This window comes from Oncorhynchus mykiss, chromosome Y (assembly GCF_013265735.2).
Source record: "Oncorhynchus mykiss isolate Arlee chromosome Y, USDA_OmykA_1.1, whole genome shotgun sequence".
NCBI lineage: Eukaryota > Metazoa > Chordata > Actinopteri > Salmoniformes > Salmonidae > Oncorhynchus > Oncorhynchus mykiss.
Window position 1 is genome coordinate 30,989,209 of NC_048593.1, and position 25,505 is coordinate 31,014,713.

At 49.0% G+C, this 25,505-nt stretch overlaps 1 protein-coding gene across 5 annotated transcripts in view; it reads left to right on the forward strand.

Moving 5' to 3' along the window:
- LOC110510024 (neuronal migration protein doublecortin) overlaps positions 1 to 25,505 on the forward strand; it is a 96,151-nt gene that overhangs the window by 67,721 nt on the left and 2,925 nt on the right. For 2 of the 5 annotated variants that reach the window (XM_036967372.1, XM_036967373.1), the window contains exons 4-7: positions 416 to 518; positions 7,567 to 7,623; positions 14,533 to 14,610; positions 18,061 to 18,203. In XM_036967372.1, the coding sequence (XP_036823267.1) occupies positions 416 to 518; positions 7,567 to 7,623; positions 14,533 to 14,610; positions 18,061 to 18,203 (381 nt within the window). The remainder of the gene's footprint in view (positions 1 to 415; positions 519 to 7,566; positions 7,624 to 14,532; positions 14,611 to 18,060; positions 18,204 to 25,505) is intronic. The other 3 variants (XM_036967374.1, XM_036967375.1, XM_036967376.1) reach the window with 3 other exon arrangements.

Here is a 25,505-nt window from a genome sequence, read left to right on the forward strand (position 1 = left end):
TGGACTGTCCTAGGGCACTCAAATGTGCGCTCAGTCAGAACTTCTGGGTCTGTTCTAGTCTCCCTCCCATTGAGTCTCTCGCGCCATACGTGTTACTTCCGCATGTGAAACTTTATCTGCTCTATTAGGTACAATTAACGTGTTTATTAGCATGTAAATAAATAATCATAACAGTCATGGGAGCCTGGGACCTGATCCACTCCAAACACCCCTGCACCCCGCGCCCCGGGTATTCAGCCAATCTGCTCCCGCCACTGTTAGTAGCATGATGTGACCTGGGAGAAAATGAGGAGTCAAGGAGGTAGTAGTGCTGAGATGTTACACTGGTCATTGTCTAAGATGGATTTATTTTACATCTGATATGTGTTGTTGCAGGCCTGCATTCTCAAATGGTACTGTCTCTCTGCTCCTCCAGGTCACCTGTCTTCAGGATTTCTTTGGTGATGATGATGTCTTCATTGCCTGTGGCCCTGAGAAGTTCCGCTATGCCCAGGATGACTTCTCTCTGGATGAGAATGGTGAGAGCAGCCACACCAGTAGTCACTAACTACACCACTGTAGCACCAGTAGTCACTAACTACACCACTGTAGCACCAGTAGTCACTAACTACACCACTGTAGCACCAGTAGTCACTAACTACACCACTGTAGCACCAGTAGTCACTAACTACACCACTGTAGCACCAGTAGTCACTAACTACACCACTGTAGCACCAGTAGTCACTAACTACACCACTGTAGCACCAGTAGTCACTAACTACACCACTGTAGCACCAGTAGTCACTAACTATACCACTGTAGCACCAGTAGTCACTAACTATACCACTGTAGCACCAGTAGTCACTAACTATACCAGTAGTCACTAACTACACCACTGTAACACGGCTAGTTACTAACTACACCACTGTAGCACCAGTAGTCACTAACTATACCACTGTAGCACCAGTAGTCACTAACTATACCAGTAGTCACTAACTATACCACTAGTCACTAACTATACCACTAGTCACTAACTATACCACTAGTCACTAACTACACCACTGTAACACGGCTAGTCACTAACTACACCACTGTAGCACCAGTAGTCACTAACTACACCACTGTAGCACCAGTAGTCACTAACTACACCACTGTAGCACCAGTAGTCACTAACTATACCACTGTAGCACCAGTAGTCACTAACTATACCACTGTAGCACCAGTAGTCACTAACTATACCACTGTAGCACCAGTAGTCACTAACTATACCACTAGTCACTAACTATACCACTAGTCACTAACTATACCACTAGTCACTAACTATACCACTAGTCACTAACTACACCACTGTAACACGGCTAGTCACTAACTACACCACTGTAACACGGCTAGTCACTAACTACACCACTGTAACACGGCTAGTCACCAACTACACCACTAGTCACTAACTACACCACTAGTCACTAACTACACCACTGTAACACGGCTAGTCCCCCTTCACACCACTCTCACTGAATCACTGTTCCCTGCTTAAGTTCCTGGGACCAGAACCTGTTTCCCTCATACACTGCAAAAGTCACTGTTTTACTGTGGTCAAATGTTACTGTTACTGTTCTATCTAAAATATTGCCCATTTTCTATGATGTGACATGCATTATATTTGTACTGTATACATTGCAACATAGGAAGTTTTGTAACCTTTTGTGAAATTCTCTAATCTGTCAATGTGATAGTGGTATTTTAGTCACTGTATATTTCTTTCTCTCTCTCTCTCTCTCTCTCACACACACATCACACACACACACACACACACACACACACACACAGTGCAGATAGGAACTTGCAGCTCTGATTTAGAAAGGAAATAATCTCTCTGAAATATATAGCTAAATAAAATATCAGCACCCCAGAACCCCAGAAAATCCAGATTTAGGCTGGAGGCCGGACTCAGTTATGTCAACATACAGCTCAGTCCACATGTAGATTATGGTAGCTAGCTGTTCAATGGAGTGACTGGCAAATACATCACATTGCCTTCTTCTTTTGTCTCCTTTTGGAGTTTTTTCTTTATAGGTCTTTCAAATCAGTATTGCACTAGAGCTCATTATTTAGATGGTGTAAATGAGGTTTTAGACATTTATTTATTTTATTTATTTCACCTTTATTTAACCAGGTAGGCAAGTTGAGAACAAGTTCTCATTTACAATTGCGACCTGGCCAAGATAAAGCAAAGCAGTTCGACACATACAACGACACAGAGTTACACATGGAGTAAAACAAACATACAGTCAATAATACAGTATAAACAAGTCTATATACGATGTGAGCAAATGAGGTGAGATAAGGGAGGTAAAGGCAAAAAGGCCATGGTGGCAAAGTAAATACAATATAGCAAGTAAAACACTGGAATGGTAGATTTGCAATGGGAGAATGTGCAAAGTAGAAATAAAAAATAATGGGGTGCAAAGGAGCAAAATAAATAAATTAATTAAATACAGTAGGGCAAGAGGTAGTTGTTTGGGCTAAATTATAGGTGGACTATGTACAGGTACAGTAATATGTGAGCTACTCTGACAGTTGGTGCTTAAAGCTAGTGAGGGAGATAAGTGTTTCCAGTTTCAGAGATTTTTGTAGTTCGTTCCAGTCATTGGCAGCAGAGTACTGGAAGGAGAGGCGGCCAAAGAAAGAATTGGTTTTGGGGGTGACTAGAGAGATATACCTGCTGGAGCGTGTGCTGCAGGTGGGAGATGCAATGGTGACCAGCGAGCTGAGATAAGGGGGGACTTTACCTAGCAGGGTCTTGTAGATGACATGGAGCCAGTGGGTTTGGCGACGAGTATGAAGCGAGGGCCAGCCAACGAGAGCGTACAGGTCGCAATGGTGGGTAGTATATGGGGCTTTGGTGACAAAACGGATTGCACTGTGATAGACTGCATCCAATTTGTTGAGTAGGGTATTGGAGGCTATTTTGTAAATGACATCGCCAAAGTCGAGGATTGGTAGGATGGTCAGTTTTACAAGGGTATGTTTGGCAGCATGAGTGAAGGATGCTTTGTTGCGAAATAGGAAGCCAATTCTAGATTTAACTTTGGATTGGAGATGTTTGATATGGGTTTGGAAGGAGAGTTTACAGTCTAACCAGACACCTAAGTATTTGTAGTTGTCCACGTATTCTAAGTCAGAGCCGTCCAGAGTAGTAATGTTGGACAGGCGGGTAGGTACAGGTAGCGATCGGTTGAAGAGCATGCATTTAGTTTTACTTGTATTTAAGAGCAATTGGAGGCCACGGAAGGAGAGTTGTATGGCATTGAAGCTTGCCTGGATGGTTGTTAACACAGTGTCCAAAGAAGGGCCAGAAGTATACAGAATGGTGTCGTCTGCGTAGAGGTGGATCAGAGACTCACCAGCAGCAAGAGCGACCTCATTGATGTATACAGAGAAGAGAGTCGGTCCAAGAATTGAACCCTGTGGCACCCCCATAGAGACTGCCAGAGGTCCGGACAGCAGACCCTCCGATTTGACACACTGAACTCTATCAGAGAAGTAGTTGGTGAACCAGGCGAGGCAATCATTTGAGAAACCAAGGCTGTCGAGTCTGCCGATGAGGATGTGGTGATTGACAGAGTCGAAAGCCTTGGCCAGATCAATGAATACGGCTGCACAGTAATGTTTCTTATCGATGGCGGTTAAGATATCATTTAGGACCTTCAGCGTGGCTGAGGTGCACCCATGACCAGCTCTGAAACCAGATTGCATAGCAGAGAAGGTATGGTGAGATTCGAAATGGTCGTTAATCTGTTTGTTGACTTGGCTTTCGAAGACCTTAGAAAGGCATGGTAGGATAGATATAGGTCTGTAGCAGTTTGGGTCAAGAGTGTCACCCCCTTTGAAGAGGGGGATGACCGCAGCTGCTTTCCAATCTTTGGGAATCTCAGACGACACGAAAGAGAGGTTGAACAGGCTAGTAATAGGGGTGGCAACAATTTTGGCAGATAATTTTTAGAAAGAAAGGGTCCAGATTGTCTAGCCTGGCTGATTTGTAGGGGTCCAGATTTTGCATCTCATTCAGAACATCAGCTGAGCAGATTTGGGAGAAGGAGAAATGGGGAAGGCTTGGGCGAGTTGTTGTGGGGGGTGCAGTGCTGTTGACCGGGGTAGGAGTAGCCAGGTGGAAAGCATGGCCAGCCGTAGAAAAATGCTTATTGAAATTCTCAATTATGGTGGATTTATCAGTGGTGACAGTGTTCTTCAGTGCAGTGGGCAGCTGGGAGGAGGTGTTCTTATTCTCCATGGACTTTACAGTGTCCCAGAACTTTTTTGAGGAAGCAAATTGCAGGAAGCAAATTTCTGCTTGAAAAAGCTAGCCTTGGCTTTTCTAACTGCCTGTGTATAATGGTTTCTAGCTTCCCTGAACAGCTGCATATCACAGGGGCTGTTCGATGCTAATGCAGAACGCCATAGGATGTTTTTGTGTTGGTTAAGGGCAGTCAGGTCTGGGGAGAACCAAGGGCTATATCTGTTCCTGGTTCTAAATTTCTTGAATGGGGCATGTTTATTTACGATGGTTAGGAAGGAATTTAAAAAAAATATCCAGGCATCCTCTACTGACGGGATGAGATCAATATCCTTCCAGGATACCCCGGCCAGGTCGATTAGAAAGGCCTGCTCGCTGAAGTGTTTCAGGGAGCGTTTTACAGTGATGAGTGGAGGTCGTTTGACCGCTGACCCATTACGGATGCAGGCAATGAGGCAGTGATTGCTGAGATCTTGGTTGAAAACAGCAGAGGTGTATTTAGAGGGCAAGTTGGTTAGGATGATATCTATGAGGGTGCCCGTGTTTAAGGCTTTGGGGAGGTACCTGGTAGGTTCATTGATAATTTGTGTGAGGTTGAGGGCATCAAGTTTAGATTGTAGGATGGCTGGGGTGTTAAGCATGTTCCAGTTTAGGTCGCCTAGCAGCACAAGCTCTGAAGAAAGATGGGGGGCAATCAGTTCACATATGGTGTCCAGAGCACAGCTGGGGGCAGAGGGTGGTCTATATCAGGCGGCAACGGTGAGAGACTTGTTTTTAGAGAGGTGGATTTTTTAAAAGTAGAAGTTCAAATTGTTTGGGTACAGACCTGGATAGTAGGACAGAACTCTGCAGGCTATCTTTGCAGTAGATTGCAACACCGCCCCCTTTGGCAGTTCTATCTTGTCTGAAAATGTTGTAGTTTGGAATTAAAATGTCTGAATTTTTGGTGGTCTTCCTAAGCCAGGATTCAGACACAGCTAGAACATCCGGGTTGGCAGAGTGTGCTAAAGCAGTGAATAGAACAAACTTAGGGAGGAGGCTTCTAATGTTAACATGCATGAAACCAAGGCTATTACAGTTACAGAAGTTGTCAAAAGAGAGCGCCTTGGGAATAGGAGTGGAGCTAGGCACTGCAGGGTGCATCTACATCGCCAGATGAACAGAGTAGGAGTAGAATAAGGGTGCGGCTAAAAGCAATAAGAATTGGTCGTTTAGAACGTCTGGAACAGAGAGTAAAAGGAGGTTTCTGGGGTCGATAAAATAGCATCAAGGTATAATGTACAGACAAAGGTAAGGTAGGATGTGAATACAGTGGAGGTAAACCTAGGTATTGAGTGATGAAGAGAGAGATATTGTCTCATTGAAACCAGGAGATGTCATTGCATGTGTGGGTGGTGGAACTAATAGGTTGGATAAGGTATAATGAGCAGGACTAGAGGCTCTACAGTGAAATAAGCCAATAAACACTAACCAGAACAGCAATGGACAAGGCATATTGACATTAAGGAGAGGCATGCTCAGTCGAGTGATCAAAAGGGTCCAGTGAGTGGAGAGGTTGGTTGGGGGTCACGGCGATTTAGACAGCTAAATCGGTAGCAAGCTAGCATAGGAGCAAGCTAGCATAGGATGGAGGTCTGTTATTAGCCAACTCTTGCGTTCCGTCAGTAGATTAGTGGGTTTCCGTGTGGTAGAGGGGATTAATCCAAATCACACAACAACAACAAAAATAAAAACAATAGATATAGTTATAGAGGCCCAAGAAGAAAAATAAATAAATAAATAAAAATAAAATAAAATAAAAATTGTCCGATTGTCTATTCAGATAGCAGCCGATAAGATAGTCAACGGCTAGCAGGCTGCAGATGGGCGCCCAGGCAACGTTGCGCCGGAGGAGCCAGCCGGACAATTCCCTCGGGTAGACAACGTCGGCAGTCCAGCCGTGAAGGCCCGGTGGGGCTCCGCGTAGGCAGCAAAACAGGTCCGGATAGGTGACTGCAGCCCAGGAGTGATTGATGGAACTCTTCAGCTGGCTAGCTCCGGAACAATTGATGTTAGCTCCGGAATCGACGAAAGCCGATAGTCACACGGATAGCAGCTAGCTGGCTGCGAGATCCAGGCATGGACGTCCAGAGCCAGCGGCCGAAATCCAGGGACATGGAGAGAAAAATTGGTCCGATATGTTCCGCTCCGAGCCGCGCTGCGCTGCACCGCGCCGTACAAAACTGGCGATAGATTCTCGAGCCAAAGGACAGCCGATGACCACAAACCGTGGTCAGCTGAGTACCAACGATTAGCCAGTAAATTAGCTAACTAGCTTCTGAACTAGCCCCTGAACCAGCTTCAGAGTAGCTTCTGGACCAGCTTCTGGCTAGCTCCCGGCTAGCTTCTGGCTAATTTCTGGCTAGCCTCTCGGAGGATCACAGATCTGAGGTAAATAATACTTTTTTATATCAATATAAATTGGTGAAGCGGATTGCAGGAGAGTGTTCTGAAGATGAGTTTTTGGAAAATTAAAAATGTATGTGAAAAAAAAGTTGTAAATATATATATATATACGGGACACGACAGGACAAGGACAAAAATACGTCTGAACTGCTATGCCATCTTGGGGGATGACATGTAAATAGAGTGGTAAGTAGTCTCTAGGGCACCTCAAATGCCAAACAGGATCAGGTACCGCCAGGGCCATAATGGGAAGGACTTAAGAATGGCCATTCTATGTGTTCCTCCCATCACATTTTAAAAGACAGGCCTACATGTAGGACAGGCATTTCCAGGCTACACTAGAACAGATGCCTCTTACTTACCAGAATAAATATAGTGTGTGCCACTGTGTATTCATGTGTGTGTGTAGTGAATGTAAATGTCAAGTATTGGTCTGCTGTGTTGTGGCAGTAAGCAGCAGGGAAAGATAAGTCTGGGTGGAGGAACAGCCATTCATCTTGTTGGTGACAGGTTGAGATCATTGGTGCTGATACTGACTCTGGGTGGAGGAGAGAAGTAGAGCTACACTACCCAGCCTGGCCACTTCCTACAGGTGTTTTAAAGGTTATTTTCACATAATAGCTACACAGGCCACTGCACATTCAGCTCCCTCTCCCAAGCACCGTCACACCTCTCTATAGCAGAGAGCTCAGTAACAAGGGGAAATCATATACATGATTACGGTACACTATCAGTGTAGGATTGATATGTTTTAGGCAGGGTCTATTTCCTAACCCCCTGCCAGTCCTCTGGGTCCTTGACTGAGGAGTTGGCCCGTGTGCTTTAATGTTGTGGTTCCTTTCTTTCAGCGCTCTACCCCTCTGGAACCAAACCCAAATCAGCCCAGGGGGCCTTTAATAACCAAGGTCAGTGGGGTCATGCCGACATCACACTGACATCATATTATGTCTGCTGGAGACCACTGAGTTGGCCTGGGTGGGGCCAGGAGCGAGGAACGGAGTGGCCCTGTCTTTCACACACTGCACTGGTCCAAACTGATACAGCACAGTCAGAGATAATCCAATCCTATCACCATACACAGACATATTTGGTATAGATTTGGATCCTGTTGCTTAATCGGATTTACACGTAAAAATGTATCCAGTTTTGATGGCCATTGCAGGAGACAGAGGGGAGTGTATGTAGCTCAGTATTTAATAAGCATCACTACAAGCAGAATTGGATCACCTTCAATTGGCCATGGCAAATGTGGACTGAACTCAAAGCCCTTTAATTAACCCTTTAAAAGTCTAAATACATAAGGCTATTTCAGATAAGTCAAATCTGTCATTTTAAGAACACTTCTGTCATCTTTGGGTCATATAATTTCCTCTCCCTGGGGGTGTAGCAGAGTATTTCATAGACTAAACCACTCTTCCAGACAGGGGCGGGGTGAGCGTGGTGTAGAGGGGAAGTGAGTGTCTAATATGCTCTTTAGGTGTGAAGGATTTTTGAATACCCGGTGGCATTTCACACGAGCACTGGCACACAGACATCTGGCTGTGTGACTCCTGGTGCATGAAGGGGAGGGATGGACACGATGGACACGAGAGGAGGGTGGAGGGATGGACACGAGAGGAGGGTGGAGGGATGGACACGAGATGAGGGTGGAGGGAGGAGGGATGGGTCCTGGAGGAGGGATGGGTCCTGGAGGAGGGATGGGTCCTGGAGGAGGGATGGGTCCTGGAGGAGGGATGGGTGCTGGAGGAGGTGTGGGCGCTAGAGGAGGGAGGAGGGATGGGCGCTAGAGGAGGGATGGGCGCTAGAGGAGGGAGGAGGGATGGGCGCTAGAGGAGGGAGGAGGGATGGGCGCTAGAGGAGGGAAAAGGGATGGGCGCTAGAGGAGGGAGGAGGGAGGAGGGATGTGCGCTAGAGGAGGAATGGGTGCTTGAGGAAGGTGGAGGGATGGGCGCTAGAGGAGAGATGGGCGCTAGAGGAGGGATGGGCGCTAGAGGAGGGGTGGGCGCTAGAGGAGGGGTGGGCGCTAGACGGAGGGGTGGGCGCTAGACGGAGGGGTGGGCTCTAGACGGAGGGGTGGGCTCTAGACGGAGGGGTGGGCTCTAGACGGAGGGGTGGGCTCTGGAGGAGGGATGGGTGCTGGAGGAGGTGTGGGCGCTAGAGGAGGGAGGAGGGATGGGCGCTAGAGGAGGGATGGGCGCTAGAGGAGGGATGGGCGGTAGAGGAGGGAGGAGGGATGGGCGCTAGAGGAGGGAGGAGGGATGGGCGCTAGAGGAGGGAGGAGGGATGGGCGCTAGAGGAGGGATGGGCGCTAGAGGAGGGATGGGCGCTAGAGGAGGGGTGGGCGCTAGAGGAGGGATGGGCGCTAGAGGAGGGAGGAGGGGTGGGTGCTGGAGGAGGTGTGGGCGCTAGAGGAGGGAGGAGGGATGGGCGCTAGAGGAGGGATGGGCGGTAGAGGAGGGAGGAGGGATGGGCGCTAGAGGAGGGAGGAGGGATGGGCGCTAGAGGAGGGAGGAGGGATGGGCGCTAGAGGAGGGATGGGCGCTAGAGGAGGGATGGGCGCTAGAGGAGGGGTGGGCGCTAGAGGAGGGATGGGCGCTAGAGGAGGGAGGAGGGGTGGGTGCTAGAGGAGGGAGGAGGGGTGGGCGCTAGATGGAGGGGTGGGCTCTAGACGGAGGGGTGGGCTCTAGACGGAGGGGTGGACGCTAGACGGAGGGGTGGGCGCTAGACGGAGGGGTGGGCTCTAGACGGAGTGGGCTCTAGACTGGAGGTGTGGGCTCTAGACTGGAGGTGTGGGCTCTAGACGGAGGTGTGGGCTCTAGACGGAGGTGTGGGCTCTAGACGGAGGTGTGGGCTCTAGACGGAGGTGTGGGCGCTAGACGGAGGGGTGGGCGCTAGACGGAGGGGTGGGCTCTAGACGGAGGTGTGGGCTCTAGACGGAGGGGTGGGCGCTAGACGGAGGGGTGGGCGCTAGACGGAGGGGTGGGCGCTAGACGGAGAGGTGGGCGCTAGACGGAGGGGTGGGCTCTAGACGGAGGGGTGGGCTCTAGACGGAGTGGGCTCTAGACGGGGTGGGCTCTAGACTGGAGGTGTGGGCTCTAGACTGGAGGTGTGGGCTCTAGACGGAGGTGTGGGCTCTAGACGGAGGGGTGGGCTCTAGACGGAGCGGTGGGCTCTAGACGGAGGGGTGGGCTGTAGACGGAGGGGTGGGCTGTAGACGGAGGGGTGGGCTCTAGACGGAGGGGTGGGCTCTAGACGGAGGGGTGAGCGTTAGACCGTGCACAGCCAGAAGAGGACTGGCCACCCCTCATAGCCTGGTTCCTCTCTAGGTTTCTTCCTAGGTTTTGGCCTTCCTAGGGAGTTTTTCCTAGCCACTGTGCTTCTACACTTGCATTGCTTGCTGTTTGGGGCTTTAGGCTGGGTTTTAGTACAGCACTTTGAGATATCAGCTGATGTAAGAAGGGCTATATAAATGTATTTGATTTGATTAGACGGAGGGGTGGGCTCTAGACGGAGGGGTGGGTTCTAGACGGAGGGGTGGGCGCTAGAGGAGGGGATGGGCGCTGGCGGAGGGGATAGGCGCTAGAGGAAGGGTGGGCGCTAGAGGAGTGGCGAGAGAGGGGTACTGGAAGAGAGTGGGGCGCTGGAGGAGGGGAGAGGGATGGCCGCTGGAGGAGGGAGGAGGGGTGGCCGCTGGAGGAGGGAGGAGGGGTGGCCGCTAGTGGATGGGTGGCCGCTAGTGGATGGGTGGGTGCTAGTGGATGGGTGGGCGCTAGAGGAGGGGTGGGCGATGGCGGAGGGGATGGCGCTAGAGGAGGGATGGGCGCTAGAGGAGGGGTGGGCGATGGCGGAGGGGTGGGCGCTAGACGGAGGGGTGGGCGCTGGCGGAGGGGATGGCGCTAGAGGAGGGATGGGCGCTAGAGGAGGGGTGGGCGATGGCGGAGGGGTGGGCGCTAGACGAAGGGGTGGGCGCTGGCGGAGGGATGGGCGGTAGAGGAGGGAGGAGGGATGGGCGGTAGAGGAGGGAGGAGGGATGGGCGCTAGAGGAGGGAGGAGGGATGGGCGCTAGAGGAGGGAGGAGGGATGGGCGCTAGAGGAGGGATGGGCGCTAGAGGAGGGGTGGGCGCTAGAGGAGGGGTGGGCGCTAGAGGAGGGATGGGCGCTAGAGGAGGGATGGGCGGTAGAGGAGGGAGGAGGGATGGGCGCTAGAGGAGGGAGGAGGGATGGGCGCTAGAGGAGGGAGGAGGGATGGGCGCTAGAGGAGGGATGGGCGCTAGAGGAGGGATGGGCGCTAGAGGAGGGATGGGCGCTAGAGGAGGGGTGGGCGCTAGAGGAGGGATGGGCGCTAGAGGAGGGAGGAGGGGTGGGTGCTAGAGGAGGGAGGAGGGGTGGGCGCTAGATGGAGGGGTGGGCTCTAGACGGAGGGGTGGGCTCTAGACGGAGGGGTGGGCTCTAGACGGAGGGGTGGACGCTAGACGGAGGGGTGGGCGCTAGACGGAGGGGTGGGCTCTAGACGGAGGTGTGGGCTCTAGACGGAGGTGTGGGCTCTAGACGGAGGTGTGGGCTCTAGACGGAGGTGTGGGCTCTAGACGGAGTTGTGGGCGCTAGACGGAGGTGTGGGCGCTAGACGGAGGGGTGGGCGCTAGACGGAGGGGTGGGCGCTAGACGGAGGGGTGGGCTCTAGACGGAGGTGTGGGCTCTAGACGGAGGGGTGGGCGCTAGACGGAGGGGTGGGCGCTAGACGGAGGGGTGGGCTCTAGACGGAGGAGTGGGCTCTAGACGGGGTGGGCTCTAGACTGGAGGTGTGGGCTCTAGACTGGAGGTGTGGGCTCTAGACTGGAGGTGTGGGCTCTAGACGGAGGGGTGGGCTCTAGACGGAGCGGTGGGCTCTAGACGGAGGGGTGGGCTGTAGACGGAGGGGTGGGCGGTAGACGGAGGGGTGGGCTCTAGACGCAGGGGTGGGCTCTAGACGGAGGGGTGAGCGTTAGACCGTGCACAGCCAGAAGAGGACTGGCCACCCCTCATAGCCTGGTTCCTCTCTAGGTTTCTTCCTAGGTTTTGGCCTTCCTAGGGAGTTTTTCCTAGCCACTGTGCTTCTACACTTGCATTGCTTGCTGTTTGGGGCTTTAGGCTGGGTTTTAGTACAGCACTTTGAGATATCAGCTGATGTAAGAAGGGCTATATAAATGTATTTGATTTGATTAGACGGAGGGGTGGGCTCTAGACGGAGGGGTGGGTTCTAGACGGAGGGGTGGGCGCTAGAGGAGGGGATGGGCGCTGGCGGAGGGGATAGGCGCTAGAGGAAGGGTGGGCGCTAGAGGAGTGGCGAGAGAGGGATACTGGAAGAGAGCGGGGCGCTGGAGGAGGGGAGAGGGATGGCCGCTGGAGGAGGGAGGAGGGGTGGCCGCTGGAGGAGGGAGGAGGGGTGGCCGCTAGTGGATGGGTGGCCGCTAGTGGATGGGTGGGTGCTAGTGGATGGGTGGGCGCTAGAGGAGGGGTGGGCGATGGTGGAGGGGATGGCGCTAGAGGAGGGATGGGCGCTAGAGGAGGGGTGGGCGATGGCGGAGGGGTGGGCGCTAGACGGAGGGGTGGGCGCTGGCGGAGGGGATGGCGCTAGAGGAGGGATGGGCGCTAGAGGAGGGGTGGGCGATGGCGGAGGGGTGGGCGCTAGACGGAGGGGTGGGCGCTGGCGGAGGGGATGGGCGCTGGCGGAGGGGATGGGCGCTGGCGGAGGGGATGGGCGCTAGAGGAGGGATGGGCGCTAGAGGAGGGCGGAGGGGTGGGCGCTAGAAGAGGGATGGGTGCTGGCGGATGGGATGGCGCTAGAGGAGGGATGGGCGCTGGCGGAGGGGATGGGCGCTAGAGGAGGGGTGGGCGCTCGAGGAAGGATGGGCGCTCGAGGAGGGATGGGCGCTCGAGGAAGGATCGGCGCTAGAGGAGGGGTGGGCGCTAGAGGAAGTGTGGGCGCTAGAGGCGGTGTGGGCGCTAGAGGCGGTGTGGGCGCTAGAGGAGGGGTGGGCGCTTTAGGAGGGGTGGGCGCTAGAGGAGGAGGGATGCGTGCTAGAGGAGGGATGGGTGCTAGAGGAGGGTGGAGGGATGGGCGCTAGAGAAGGGTGGAGGGATGGGCGCTAGAGGAGGGATGGGTGCTAGAGGAGGGTAGAGGGATGGGCGCTAGAGGAGGGATGGGCGCTAGAGGAGGGATGGGCCCTAGAGGAGGGTGGAGGGATGGGCGCTAGAGGAGGGTGAAGGGATGGGCGCTAGAGGAGGGTGGAGGGATGGGCGCTAGAGGAGGGTGGAGGGATGGGCGCTAGAGGAGGGTGGAGGGATGGGCGCTAGAGGAGGGTGGAGGGATGGGCGCTAGAGGAGGGTGGAGGGATGGGCGCTAGAGGAGGGAGGAGGGATGGGCGCTAGAGGAGGGAGGAGGGATGGGAGCTAGAGGAGGGAGGAGGGATGGGCGCAAGAGGAGGGAGGAGGGATGGGCGCAAGAGGAGGGAGGAGGGATGGGCGCAAGAGGAGGGAGGAGGGATGGGCGCAAGAGGAGGGATGGGCGCAAGAGGAGGGAGGAGGGATGGGCGCTAGAGGAGGGAGGAGGGAGGAGGGATGTGCGCTAGAGGAGGAATGGGTGCTTGAGGAAGGTGGAGGGATGGGCGCTAGAGGAGGGATGGGTGCTAGAGGAGGGATGGGCGCTAGAGGAGATTGGGCGCTAGAGGAGGGAGGAGGGATGGGCGCTAGAGGAGGTAGGAGGGATGGGCGCTAGAGGAGGGAGGAGGGATGGGCGCTAGAGGAGGGAGGAGGGATGTGCGCTAGAGGAGGAATGGGTGCTTGAGGAAGGTGGAGGGATGGGCGCTAGAGGAGGGATGGGTGCTAGAGGAGGGATGGGTGCTAGAGGAGGGATGGGCGCTAGAGGAGATTGGGCGCTAGAGGAGGGAGGAGGGATGGGTGCTAGAGGAGGTAGGAGGGATGGGCGCTAGAGGAGGTAGGAGGGATGGGCGCCTGAGGAGGTAGGAGGGATGGGCGCTAGAGGAGGTAGGAGGGATGGGCGCTAGTGGAGGTAGGAGGGATGGGCGCTAGTGGAGGAATGAGGGATGGGCGCTAGTGGAGGTAGGAGGGATGGGCGCTAGTGGAGGTAGGAGGGATGGGCGCTAGTGGAGGGAGGAGGGATGGGCGCTAGTGGAGGGAGGAGGGATGGGCGCTAGAGGAGTGAAGCTTTTTAGAGAGGAGAGTAGGGTGGAGGAATAGAAAAGCACTGTAGTGCTGAGAGGAAGGCAGAGGAGGAGTGGAGAGGTGAGCAGAGGGAGGATGTCTAGCAGTCTTTGTGGCTGTCGGCTTCATGCTGCACTCTTTACACTTATTAATGCAATGACCCAAAATAAACTGCATGACACACACAACTACTGTACAGACAGTAAACCTCACCGCTCTGCATACTGTCTACAGACAGTAAACCTCACCGCTCTGCATACTGTCTACAGACAGTAAACCTCACCGCTCTGCATACACAATATATAATTGCTGTACACACAGAAACCACATAGACTGAAGCTCACTATGAAGCTAGTCTTTGTACAACAGAGACCACCAAACTACCCACCTTGCTGAAAACATTTCAGCAACAATGGACTTCATTAAAGACACATCTGTATGCCATTTGGTAATCAATTAACATTTTACAGTGTCCATGTCAATCTGTTTGTATGAACGTCTATTTCTTTGTCAATGCTGCCTTTCACATGAAAGATGCTACTGTGATTACGGTTTGTCTGATGCTCACACACTGTCTGTCTGTCGTTCGTGTGCTTCTGCGTTTCTCTTCACAGAAGGGTGCAGGATGATGAAGAAGAAAGGTTCTAAGAGTCCAGGTCCGATCCGGCGCAGCAAGTCTCCTGCTGAATCGAGTGAGCTCATTGTTGTCTCATCTTCTATGTGACTCCATGTTGGCCCACATAGACTTTAATACAGATACTGCTACTCACCTTTACTATGAGCATCCATCCACCCACCCTGATTCTAAATGCAGCTAGATTTAAACCAACTGACATGGATGCATGTGGTTATTATTGTTTTTACGTGTCATTATCATAATGTGAATTTCTGTTCTATTGATTTTGTTTCATTCATTTTTTTTATGTTGAATTATATGTCTGTAATTTGCATGTTGTTGTCCAGGATTTCATTGCACAGTCAGGGTGTTTAAACCCTGGTTCCTGTTGTCTGTTCTGTCTGCAATGTCTGTCTATACTGTGAGTGAGACAGTGAGGCAGACAATGTTTACTGGTGGGCACTGCCCTCTAACCTCAACACAACACTTTCTGCATGCTGCGTTGCCCAATACCCCCACTAATAAATCAAAATGGGGACACAAACAAATCCAGCCTTTGTTTGATCAGGATAATGTGAGCAGATTATGAATTACAAAATGATACTAATCCAGATCTGCTTTCCTTAAGCATTGGTGAAAATATGAAATCTGAAAAGGAAACAAAGGTAGTGGAGGATTGTAAATACCTCACATCTGTCTCTAGAGCTTGGAGCTATTATTATCCGTGACATACTGTGTCAAGGAGGGGGCCAACAAGATAGATAGACAGAGATTTGAAGAGAACAATCAGGAGTAAGCAGCAATCTCCCTCAACTACTAGACCTGTTATAACTACTGGAACTGTTATAACTACTAGACCTGTTATACCTACTAGACCTGTTATACCTACTAGACCTGTTATAACTACCGAAACTGTTATACCTACTAGACCTGTTATAACTACTGAAACTGTTATACCTACTATACCTGTTATAACTACTGAAACTGTTATACCTACTATACCTGTTATAACTACTAGACCTGTTATAACTACTGAAACTGTTATACCTACTAGACCTGTTATAACTACTAGACCTGTAATACCTACTGGACCTGTTATACCTACCGGACCTGTTATACCTACTAGACCTGTTATAACTACTAGACCTGTTATAACTACTAGACCTGTTGTGACTACTAGACCTGTTATACCTACCAGACCTGTTATAACTACTATACCTGTTATACCTACTAGACCTGTTATAACTACTAGACCTGTTATAACTACTGAAACTGTTATACCTACTAGACCTGTTATAACTACTAGACCTGTAATACCTACTGGACCTGTTATACCTACCGGACCTGTTATACCTACTAGACCTGTTATAACTACTAGACCTGTTATAACTACTAGACCTGTTGTGACTACTAGACCTGTTATACCTACCAGACCTGTTATAACTACTATACCTGTTATACCTACCGGACCTGTTATACCTACTAGACCTGTTATAACTACTTGACCTGTTATACAAACTATACCTGTTATACCTACTTGACCTGTTATACCTACTTGACCTGTTATACCTACTAGAGCTGTTATACCTACTAGACCTGTTATACCTACTAGACCTGTTATACCTACTAGACCTGTTATACCTACTCATATGGTCAGAGTGTTCACTAGACAGGTGAAAGGTTGATGACACAAGATGGCACCATTATTTACTTTTTTCTCACACCAATTCATCCAGTGAAGTGCACACATAGGCTAAGATTTTAACACACCATTAAGGTGCTATCCTAGCTGACGTGTCACGCCGACTGATTGGTTTAGTGTCGCATGCCCCCTGGTCTTGTCACTCCACAGTGAGGTGCTTGCTCAGACTGAACTCACTGATCAAATGTTGGCTATTTTACCCAAATTTGTGCACCTCCATTAAGTATGTTGTGTTTCGTTTAATATTTCAGTGTGTACCGGTGGGGCCCAGGCTTGTAAAGGCAGCAGATGGACAGCCAAGTGGCTAGTTTGTCCAAGGTTAAACAGCCTCTTTATTGTGATGAGGGTAAAGTGGCCACCCAGGTGGGTGGAATCAGGATGGGTTGGGGTACACATAGGGTAGAGACAGGGGTAGAGGGTGCCAGTGTTGGCCTGTTTAATTTGATCTGATGCAGCCGCGTCATGAGCAGGAGAACATAAGATAAATGTCTTAATGAAAACAATTTTTACAGCCTCTACAGAGGCCCCCATTTTACACTGCAGTCACACATGATCAAAATAGTTTGGTTTTAAAGGACATCATCACACTGTTTTAATATTTGGTATCACATTGTTTTGGCTTGGTCTGAAAATATTTATTGTTTATTGATTATATGTTTATCGTGGTGGTAGTAAACGTAATCCTGACTGCCAGCATGCTTGCTCCCTTGTATGTACCTTCCCAATATTAACCCTACTTACTACCTCCTCCAATGGTGGTTTGGGTTTTACTCTTTTGTTCACACTTTTGTTTTGTTTGTTATTTTAGTTTTGTTGCACATTTTTGTTATTTTTCTTCATTTGAAATAAAAATCCAGGTTTTCTGTGATGTACCCCTGCTTCTCTCCATAACACCATGGCCTTGTTGTTTTATTCAATTTATATTTAAAGCCTGGAATCAGACTAAAAGTTCATCTCCTGGCCATTATACTGCTTTACATCATATACACCCATAGACAAATCTTCTGAAATAGGCATGGACTAGAATACTCCATATCTTCATTGCCTTCCCAACCTAGTTCTGTCCATACTGCTTTCATATCATTCATTCTTAGCTTTTTAGTTCTGGTTTTCTGGTTTTAGTTAAATATACATTTTTGATCTGGATGAAGATATGAACTTTATGGAATTGAAGTTGGCTTCATCTGCAAAGCTCTGCTCTTGTGCTACTGTACCTGTTACCAATTCAGCCTGGAAGAGAGAGTGGCCATCTGTTTTAGTCTTTCCTTCGGGATTCAGTTTTGCTCTTTTAAAATGTCTTACTCCACAAACTACGACATCACACCACTCTGATGTAAACACTGTCTAGGCTAGGGGTATCTTAGCAACCTGAAAGGGCTGTAGAGTAATGGCCAAATGTCCCCCGGCAGAGAGGAACAAACAGGGACCCAGTCAGTCAGCCGCCCAGAGAGACTCTGTCCACAGCCAAGTGAGGGTCAAGCACTCAATGAATCAATCAAATGTATTGTATAAAGTCCTTTTTACATCAGCAGATGTCATAAAGTGCTATACAGATACTCAGCTTAAAACTCCACAGGGCAAGCAATGCAGATGTAGAAGCATAGTGGCTTGGAAAAACACCCTAGAAAGGGAGGAATCTAGGAAAAAACCCAGAGAGGAACCGGGCTCTGAGGAGTGGCCAGACCTCTCCTGGCTGTGACAGACATTACTCCTGGCATACAGGTCTTACACAATCTAATTCACTGGTCTCTCTCTTTTTCTCTCTCTTTCTCTTATTCTCTCTCTTTACACCTTTTCTTTCTCACTTCGTCTGGGTTCTCACAGCCAACGGGACGGGCTCCAGCAGCCAGCTCTCTACCCCAATTTCCAAGCAGTCCCCCACCTCCACCCCCAACAGCCCAGGCATCCACCGCAAGCAGTCCCCCACCTCCACCCCCAACAGCCCAGGCATCCACCGCAAGCAGAAGGTACCCCATTCTCTCCACCACCTATCCCCCCCTCTCTTCCCCTCTCTCTCTTTCCCTGTTCTCCCTCATACTGCCTTCTCTCTTCATCTCTCTCATACTTCACCTTCAAGCCCATAGCTCAGCTCAGAACTCATTGAACAGGATCTGTCCCCTAGCTCAGGCGTTTTCAAACGAGGATCCACGGTGTCCGCTGAAGTACTCAGGGGGTCTGCAAAGCAGTGTGACACAGACAACAACACAGAGTTACACATGGCGTAAACAATAAACAAGCCAATAACACAATAAACAAATCAATGACACAGTAGAAAAAATAAAGTCTATATACAGTGTGTGCAAAAGGCATGAGGAGGTAGGCAATAAATAGGCCATAGGAGCAAATAATTACAATTTAGCAGATTAACACTGGAGTGATAAATGATCAGATGATGATGTGCAAGTAGAGATACTGGTGTGCAAAAGAGCAGAAAAGTAAGGTAGATGGATTGGGTGGGCTATTTACAGATGGACTATGTACAGCTGCAGCAATCGGTTAGCTGCTCAGATAGTTGATGTTTAAAGTTGGTGAGGGAAATAAGTCTCCAACGATTTTTGCAATTCGTTCCAGTCACTGGCAGCAGAGAACTGGAAGGAAAGGCGGTCAAAGGAGGTTTTGGCTTTAGGGATGATCAGTGAGATATACCTGCTGGAACGTGTGCCACGGGTGGGTGTTGTTATCATGACCAGTGAACTGAGATAAGGCGGAGCTTTACCTAGCATAGACTTATAGATGACCTGGAGCCAGTGGGTCTGGTGACGGATGTGTAGCAAGGGCCAGCCGACTAGAGCATACAGGTCGCAGTGGTGGGTGGTATAATTTCATTTGGTAACAAAACTGATGGCACTGTGATAGACTGCATCCAGTTTGCTGAGTAGAGTGTTGGAAGCTATTTTGTAGATGACATCCCCGAAGTCGAGGATCTTTAGGATAGTCAGTTTTACTAGGGTAAGTTTGGTGGCGTGAGTGAAGGAGGCTTTGTTGCGAAATGGAAAGCCGATTCTAGATTTGATTTTTGATTGGAGATGTTTAATATGAGTCTGGAAGGAGAGTTTACAGTCTAGCCAGACAACTAGGTATTTATAGTTGTCCACATATTCTAGGTCGGAACCGTCCAGGGTGGTGATGTTAGTCGGGCGGGCGGGTGCGGGCAGCGAACGGTTGAAAAGCATGCATTTGGTTTTACTAGCTTTTTAGAGCAGTTGGAGGCCATGGAAGGAGTGTTGTATGGCATTGAAGCTTGTTTGGAGGTTAGTTAGCACAGTGTCCAAGGAAGGGCCAGATGTATACGGAATGGTGTCGTCTGCGTAGAGGTGAATCAGGGAATCGCCCGGAGCAAGAGCGACATCATTGATATATACAGAGAAGAGAGTCGGCCCGAGAATTGAACCCTGTAGTACCCCGATAGAACCCCATAGCTATCTAGCATTAGTGCAATGACAGGAAGTCTACAGGAACAGTTAGCATGCTAGCTGTTTCTGTTCGTCCGACTCTAGGGCAGTAGATAAATGGCTATCTTGAACTACCCATTTAATATGGAGGAAATTACAGTCATTGGAGACAATTACAGGTTTTTTTCTGTATAGAAAATTCTTTGTCTTAGTCTAAGTGGGCAATTTTCAGGATCGAAGAGTGTCAACTTAAACGACCAAAACCAGATCGAAGAATAATTGATACCATCTTTGAGAACTAACAATCAAATTAAAGCTAGACACTAGCTAGGTTTCCACTCAATTGGCGACAGATCTTCATGTGAATGTTCTAAAATCAGCATAAACAAAATACACCTTTCCCAGAAGTGGTGAGTTTCCATCAAACAGACTTGTTGCAGATAGAAATCAGAGTGTGATGACGTAGTGCACACACAGTACTTTTTCGCTTAAGTTTTCATGTACAAAATACATATCACAAACTGTTGATTTAAATAGCAAATGTGTCTACTCTGTTCTTGGGGCTTTAGCAAATGGCTTGCAGATACAGTGTGGGTAGGGTGTGCCATGCCGGTATGCTTGTCTACATGATGAGATTATTATGGCAAATATTTTTATTTGTCAAACGGCAGTCAAGCATCGATCATCATGTCACCAATCAGGCCCTTGATATTTATTGGAAAATATCATTAAGATTACTGTGCACTTTCCCCACCCTGTGAAGTTTATCATAAGTTATTTAATCTGTAGCCTAATAAACTGCATTGTTTCCAGAGTCGTAGTGGGAGGACCAGGGCTGTTGCGGTGACCGTATTACCGCGGTCACGAGTCATGAAGGCAGTCAAATTCCACATGACCATTTAGTCACGGTAATTAGGCTTCTCCAAGCTTTGATGCTGCTGCTGGTCATTAGTAACCTACCAAACTTGCTAACTGCCTGGTACTCAGCACTCTGTTGCCCCTCTAATCACTCTGACATCGATGCAAATGTAATCAAACACTTCATGAGAGCCCATGAGCAACATTTCTATAGTCTATGCAATTATGGGAGAATACAGAGTGATGGCCTCTAATAAAAAGAGGAGGATCCCATCAGCTTTCTATAGGCTAGGCCTAGTATATTTCTCTCAAATTTCCTGAAATTAAGCACATTGCTTAAATTTACCACAGGAGTGTAACGTAGACGCTAGGAGTAGGGAAGCACGTGCAGGTGGTGAGTTTAATAATAAACGGAACAGAGAACAAAATAACAAACACGAGTTTCAAACATGAAAGACAGTTCCATTCCTCAGACAGTATTTACTAAGGGAGTGACAGATTTAGGGGAGGTAATCAGTGAAGTGATGGAGTCCAGGTCTGCCTAATGATGAATGTCTGGACTGGTGGTTAGTAAACCGGCGACGTCGAACGCCGGAGGGAATGATGGCTGGCATGAAAATAAATCATCGGGAAAAGCATCCTCCATTTGCTATTTAAGTGCATAGATGACATGTATTTTTTCCCCTGCCCCTGTTTCGATACAGGTGCATGATAATGGTCCATTCTAAATCAAAACTAATTTCATACATGCAGTACCAGTCAAACGTTTTAGACACACCTACTCCTTGCAAAGTTTTTCTTTACCTTTACTATTTTCTACATTGTAGAATAATAGTGAAGACATTAAAACTATGAAATAACACATGTGGAATCATGTATTAACCAAAAAAGTGTTAAACAAATCAAAATATATTTTATATTTGAGATTTTTCAAAGTAGCCACCCTTTGCCTTGATGATAGCTTTGCACACTCTTCTCTCAACCAAGAAACATGAGCAATTAATATTAGACTGGTGGAAATCTGTCCTTTGGTCTGAGTCCAAATTTGAGATCCTTGGTTCCAACTGCAGTGTCTTTGTGAGACGCAGTGGTGAACGGATGATCTCCGCATGTGTGGCTCCCACCATGAAGCATGGAGGTGTGATGGTGACACTGTCTGTGATTTATTTAGAATTCAAGGCACACTAACCAGTATGGCTACCACAGCATTCTGCAGCGATACGCCATCCCATCTGGTTTGCGCTTAGTAGGACTATCATTTGTTTTTCAACAGGACAATGACCCAACACACCTCCAGGATGTGTAAGGGCTATTTGACCAAGAAGGAGAGTGATGGAGTGCTGTATCAGATGACCTCGCCTCCACAATTACCCGACCTCAACCCAATTGAGGTGGTTTGGGATGAGTTGGACCGCAGAAGGAAGGAAAAACAGCCAACTACTGCCCCGCATATGTGGGAACTCCTTCAAGACTGTTGGAAAAGCATTCCTCATGAAGCTGGTTGAGAGAATGCTTGAGTGTACAAAGCTGTCATCAAGGCAAAGAGTGGCTACTTTGAAGAATATAAAATATAAAACAGAAATATCTTATTTACATAAGTGTTCAGACCCTTTGCTATGAGACTGGAAATTGAGCTCAGGTGCATCCTGTTTCCATTGATCATCCTTGAGATGTTACTACAACTTGAAGTCCACCTGTGGTAAATTCAATTGATTGGACATGATTTGGAAAGGCACACATGTCACACCCTGACCTTAGAGATCCTTTAAATGTTTTATGTGGTAGGTCAGGATGTGACTAGGGTGGGAAATCTATGTTTATATTTCTTTGTTGGCAGAGTATGGTACCCAATCAGAGGCAGCTGTCTATCGTTGTCTCCCATTTTTTGATCATATTTAGGCAGCCCTTTTTCCCACCTTCAGTTGTGGGATCTTGTCTTTGTGTGTTGCATGTGTTGCACTCCTAGCTTTACATTCGTTGAGTTGTTTATTGTTTTTTGGTGGAACATTTCAAATGAAAGAAAATGTACGCCTATCACGCTGCACCTTGGTCTCCATTTAACGACACGTTACAACACACCTGTCTATATAAGGTCCCACAGTTGACAGTGCATGTCAGAGCAGAAACCAAGCCGTGAGGTTGAAGGAATTGTCCGTAGCGCTCCTGGACAGGATTCTTTCGAAGCACAGATCTTGGGAAGGGTTCCAAAAAAATGTCTGCAGTATTGAAGGTCCCCAAGAACACCGTGGCCTTCATCATTCTTAAATGGAAGGACTGGCTGCCCAGCCAAACTAAGCATTTGGGGGAGAAGGGCATTGGTCAGGGAGGTGACCAGGAATCCGATGGTCACTCTGTTTGAGTTCCTCTGTGGAGATGAGAGAACCTTCCAGAAGGACAACAATCTCTGCAGAACTCCACCAGTCAGGCCTTTATGGTAAAGTGGCCAGACTGATGCCACTCCTCCGTAAAAGGCACATGACAGCCTGCTTGGAGTTTGCCAAAAGGCACCTAAAGACTCTCAGACCATGAGAAACAAGATTCTCTGGTCTGATGAAACCAAGATTGAACTCATTGGCCTGAATGCCAAGCGTCACGTCTGGAGGAAACCTGACACAATCCCTACGGTGAAGCATGGTGGTGGCAGCATCAAGCTGTGGGGATGTTTTTCAGTGACAGGGACTGGGAGACAAGTCAGGATTGAGGGAAAGATGAATGGAGAAAAGTACAGAGAGATCCTTGATGAAAACCTGCTCCAGAGCGCTCATGACCTCAGACTAGGGCAAAGGTTCAGCACACAGCCAAGACAACGCATGAGTGGCTTTGGGACAGGTCCTTGAGTGGCCCAGCCAGTGCCCGGACTTGAACCCGAGTGAACATCTCTGGAGAGACCTGAAAATAGCTGTGCAGCAACGCTCCCCATCCAACCTGACAGGGATTGAGAAGATCAGCAGAGAAGATTGGGAGAAACTCCTCAAATACAGGTGTGCCAAGCTTGTAGGTTAATACCCAAGAAGAATCGAGGCTGTAATCGCTGACAAAGGTGCTTCAACAAAGTACTTAATAAAGGGTCTGAATACTTATTTAAATGTAATATTTCGGGGGGTTTTTCTTGCACATAAAAAACTGTTTTTGGGGTATTGTGTGTAGATTGGTGAGGGGGGGATTATTTCATCCATTTTAGAATAAGGTTGTAATGAAACAAAATGTGGAAAAAGTCAAGGGGTCTGAATACTTTCTGAATGCACTGTATCTGCAATATTAAAGCAAAACATGTATAATAATAGCTAGTCACAAAATTGTACCGACCGTTCCTGTTTCCATCACAACTCTCGTTATTTTTTTTCCTTACGGTATGACTTGACTCGCATAAAAACTGTAGATGGAAACAATGTTTGTCAGGGAGAATCGAAAATTCCAAAACCAGGCTTTCAGGGCACAAGCCCATATATTATTTTATAATGTTTCCGCAGAGGAACACCGCAGTAGTCATGGCAAAATGCATAGAATTGCAGGAAATTAGCTTTAAAAACATCAAAATTGTCTCTCAGCGCCATGGAAAAATGGGTAGAATTGCAGAATGTGCTTTACTATAGCAAATTTTCTCTATGTCGCCAAAATACCTTTACCTTTCTAGCAAATATACTTTTATTCTCCACTTCCTCTTCTAGTGAACTGTGGGGAGATCATAATAATGAAACTGTCTACCAAATAAACTGAAGGGAACACTTAAACAACACAATGTAACTCCAAGTCAATCACACTTCTGTGAAATCAAACTGTCCACTTAGGAAGCAACACTGATTGACAATAAATTTCACATGCTGTTGTGCAAATGGAATAGACAACAGGTGGAAATTATAGGCAATTAGCAAGATACGCCCAATAAAGGAGTGGTTCTGCAGGTAGTCACCACAGACCACTCAGTTCCTATGCTTCCTGGCTGATGTTTTGGTCACTTTTGAATGCTGGCGGTGCTTTCACTCTAGTGGTAGCATGAGACGGAGTCTACAACCCACACAAGTGGCTCAGGTAGTGCAGCTCATCCAAAATGGCACATCAATGCGGGCTGTGGCAAGAATGTTTGCTGTGTCTGTCAGCGTAGTGTCCAGAGCATGGAGGCGCTACCAGGAGACAGGCCAGTACATCAGGAGACATGGAGGAGGCCGTAGGAGGGCAACAACCCAGCAGCAGGACCGCTACCTCCGCCTTTGTGCAAGGAGGAGCAGGAGGAGCACTGCCAGAGCCCTGCAAAATAACCTCCAGCAGGCCACAAATGTGCATGTGTGCTCAAACGGTCAGAAACAGACGCCATTTGGGTGGTATGAGGGCCCGATGTCCACAGGTGGGGGTTGTGCTTACAGCCCAACACCGTGCAGGACGTTTGGCATTTGCCAGAGAACACCAAGATTGGCAAATTCGCCACTGGCGCCCTGTGCTCTTCACAGATGAAAGCAGGTTCACACTGAGCACATGTGACAGACGTGACAGAGTCTGGAGACGCAGTGGAGAGCGTTCTGCTGCCTGCAACATCCTCCAGCATGACCGGTTTGGCAGTGGGTCAGTCATGGTGTGGGGTGGCATTTATTTGGGGGGCCGCACAGCCCTCCATGTGCTCGGTAGCCTGAGCATAGCCTGAGGTAGCCTGAGCCAGAGGTAGCCTGACTGCCATTAGGTACCGAGATGAGATCCTCAGACCCCTTGTGAGACCATATGCTGGTGCGGTTGGCCCTGGGTTCCTCCTAATGCAAGATAATGCTAGACCTCATGTGACTGGAGTGTGTCAGCAGTTCCTGCAAGAGGAAGGCATTGATGCTATGGACTGGCCCGCCCATTCCCCAGACCTGAATCCAATTGAGCACATCTGGGACATCATGTCTCGCTCCATCCACCAACATCTGTTGCACCACAGACTGTCCAGGAGTTGGCGGATGCTTTAGTCCAGGTCTGGGAGGAGATCCCTCAGGAGACCATCCGCCACCTCATCAGGAGCATGCCCAGGCATTGTAGGGAGGTCATACT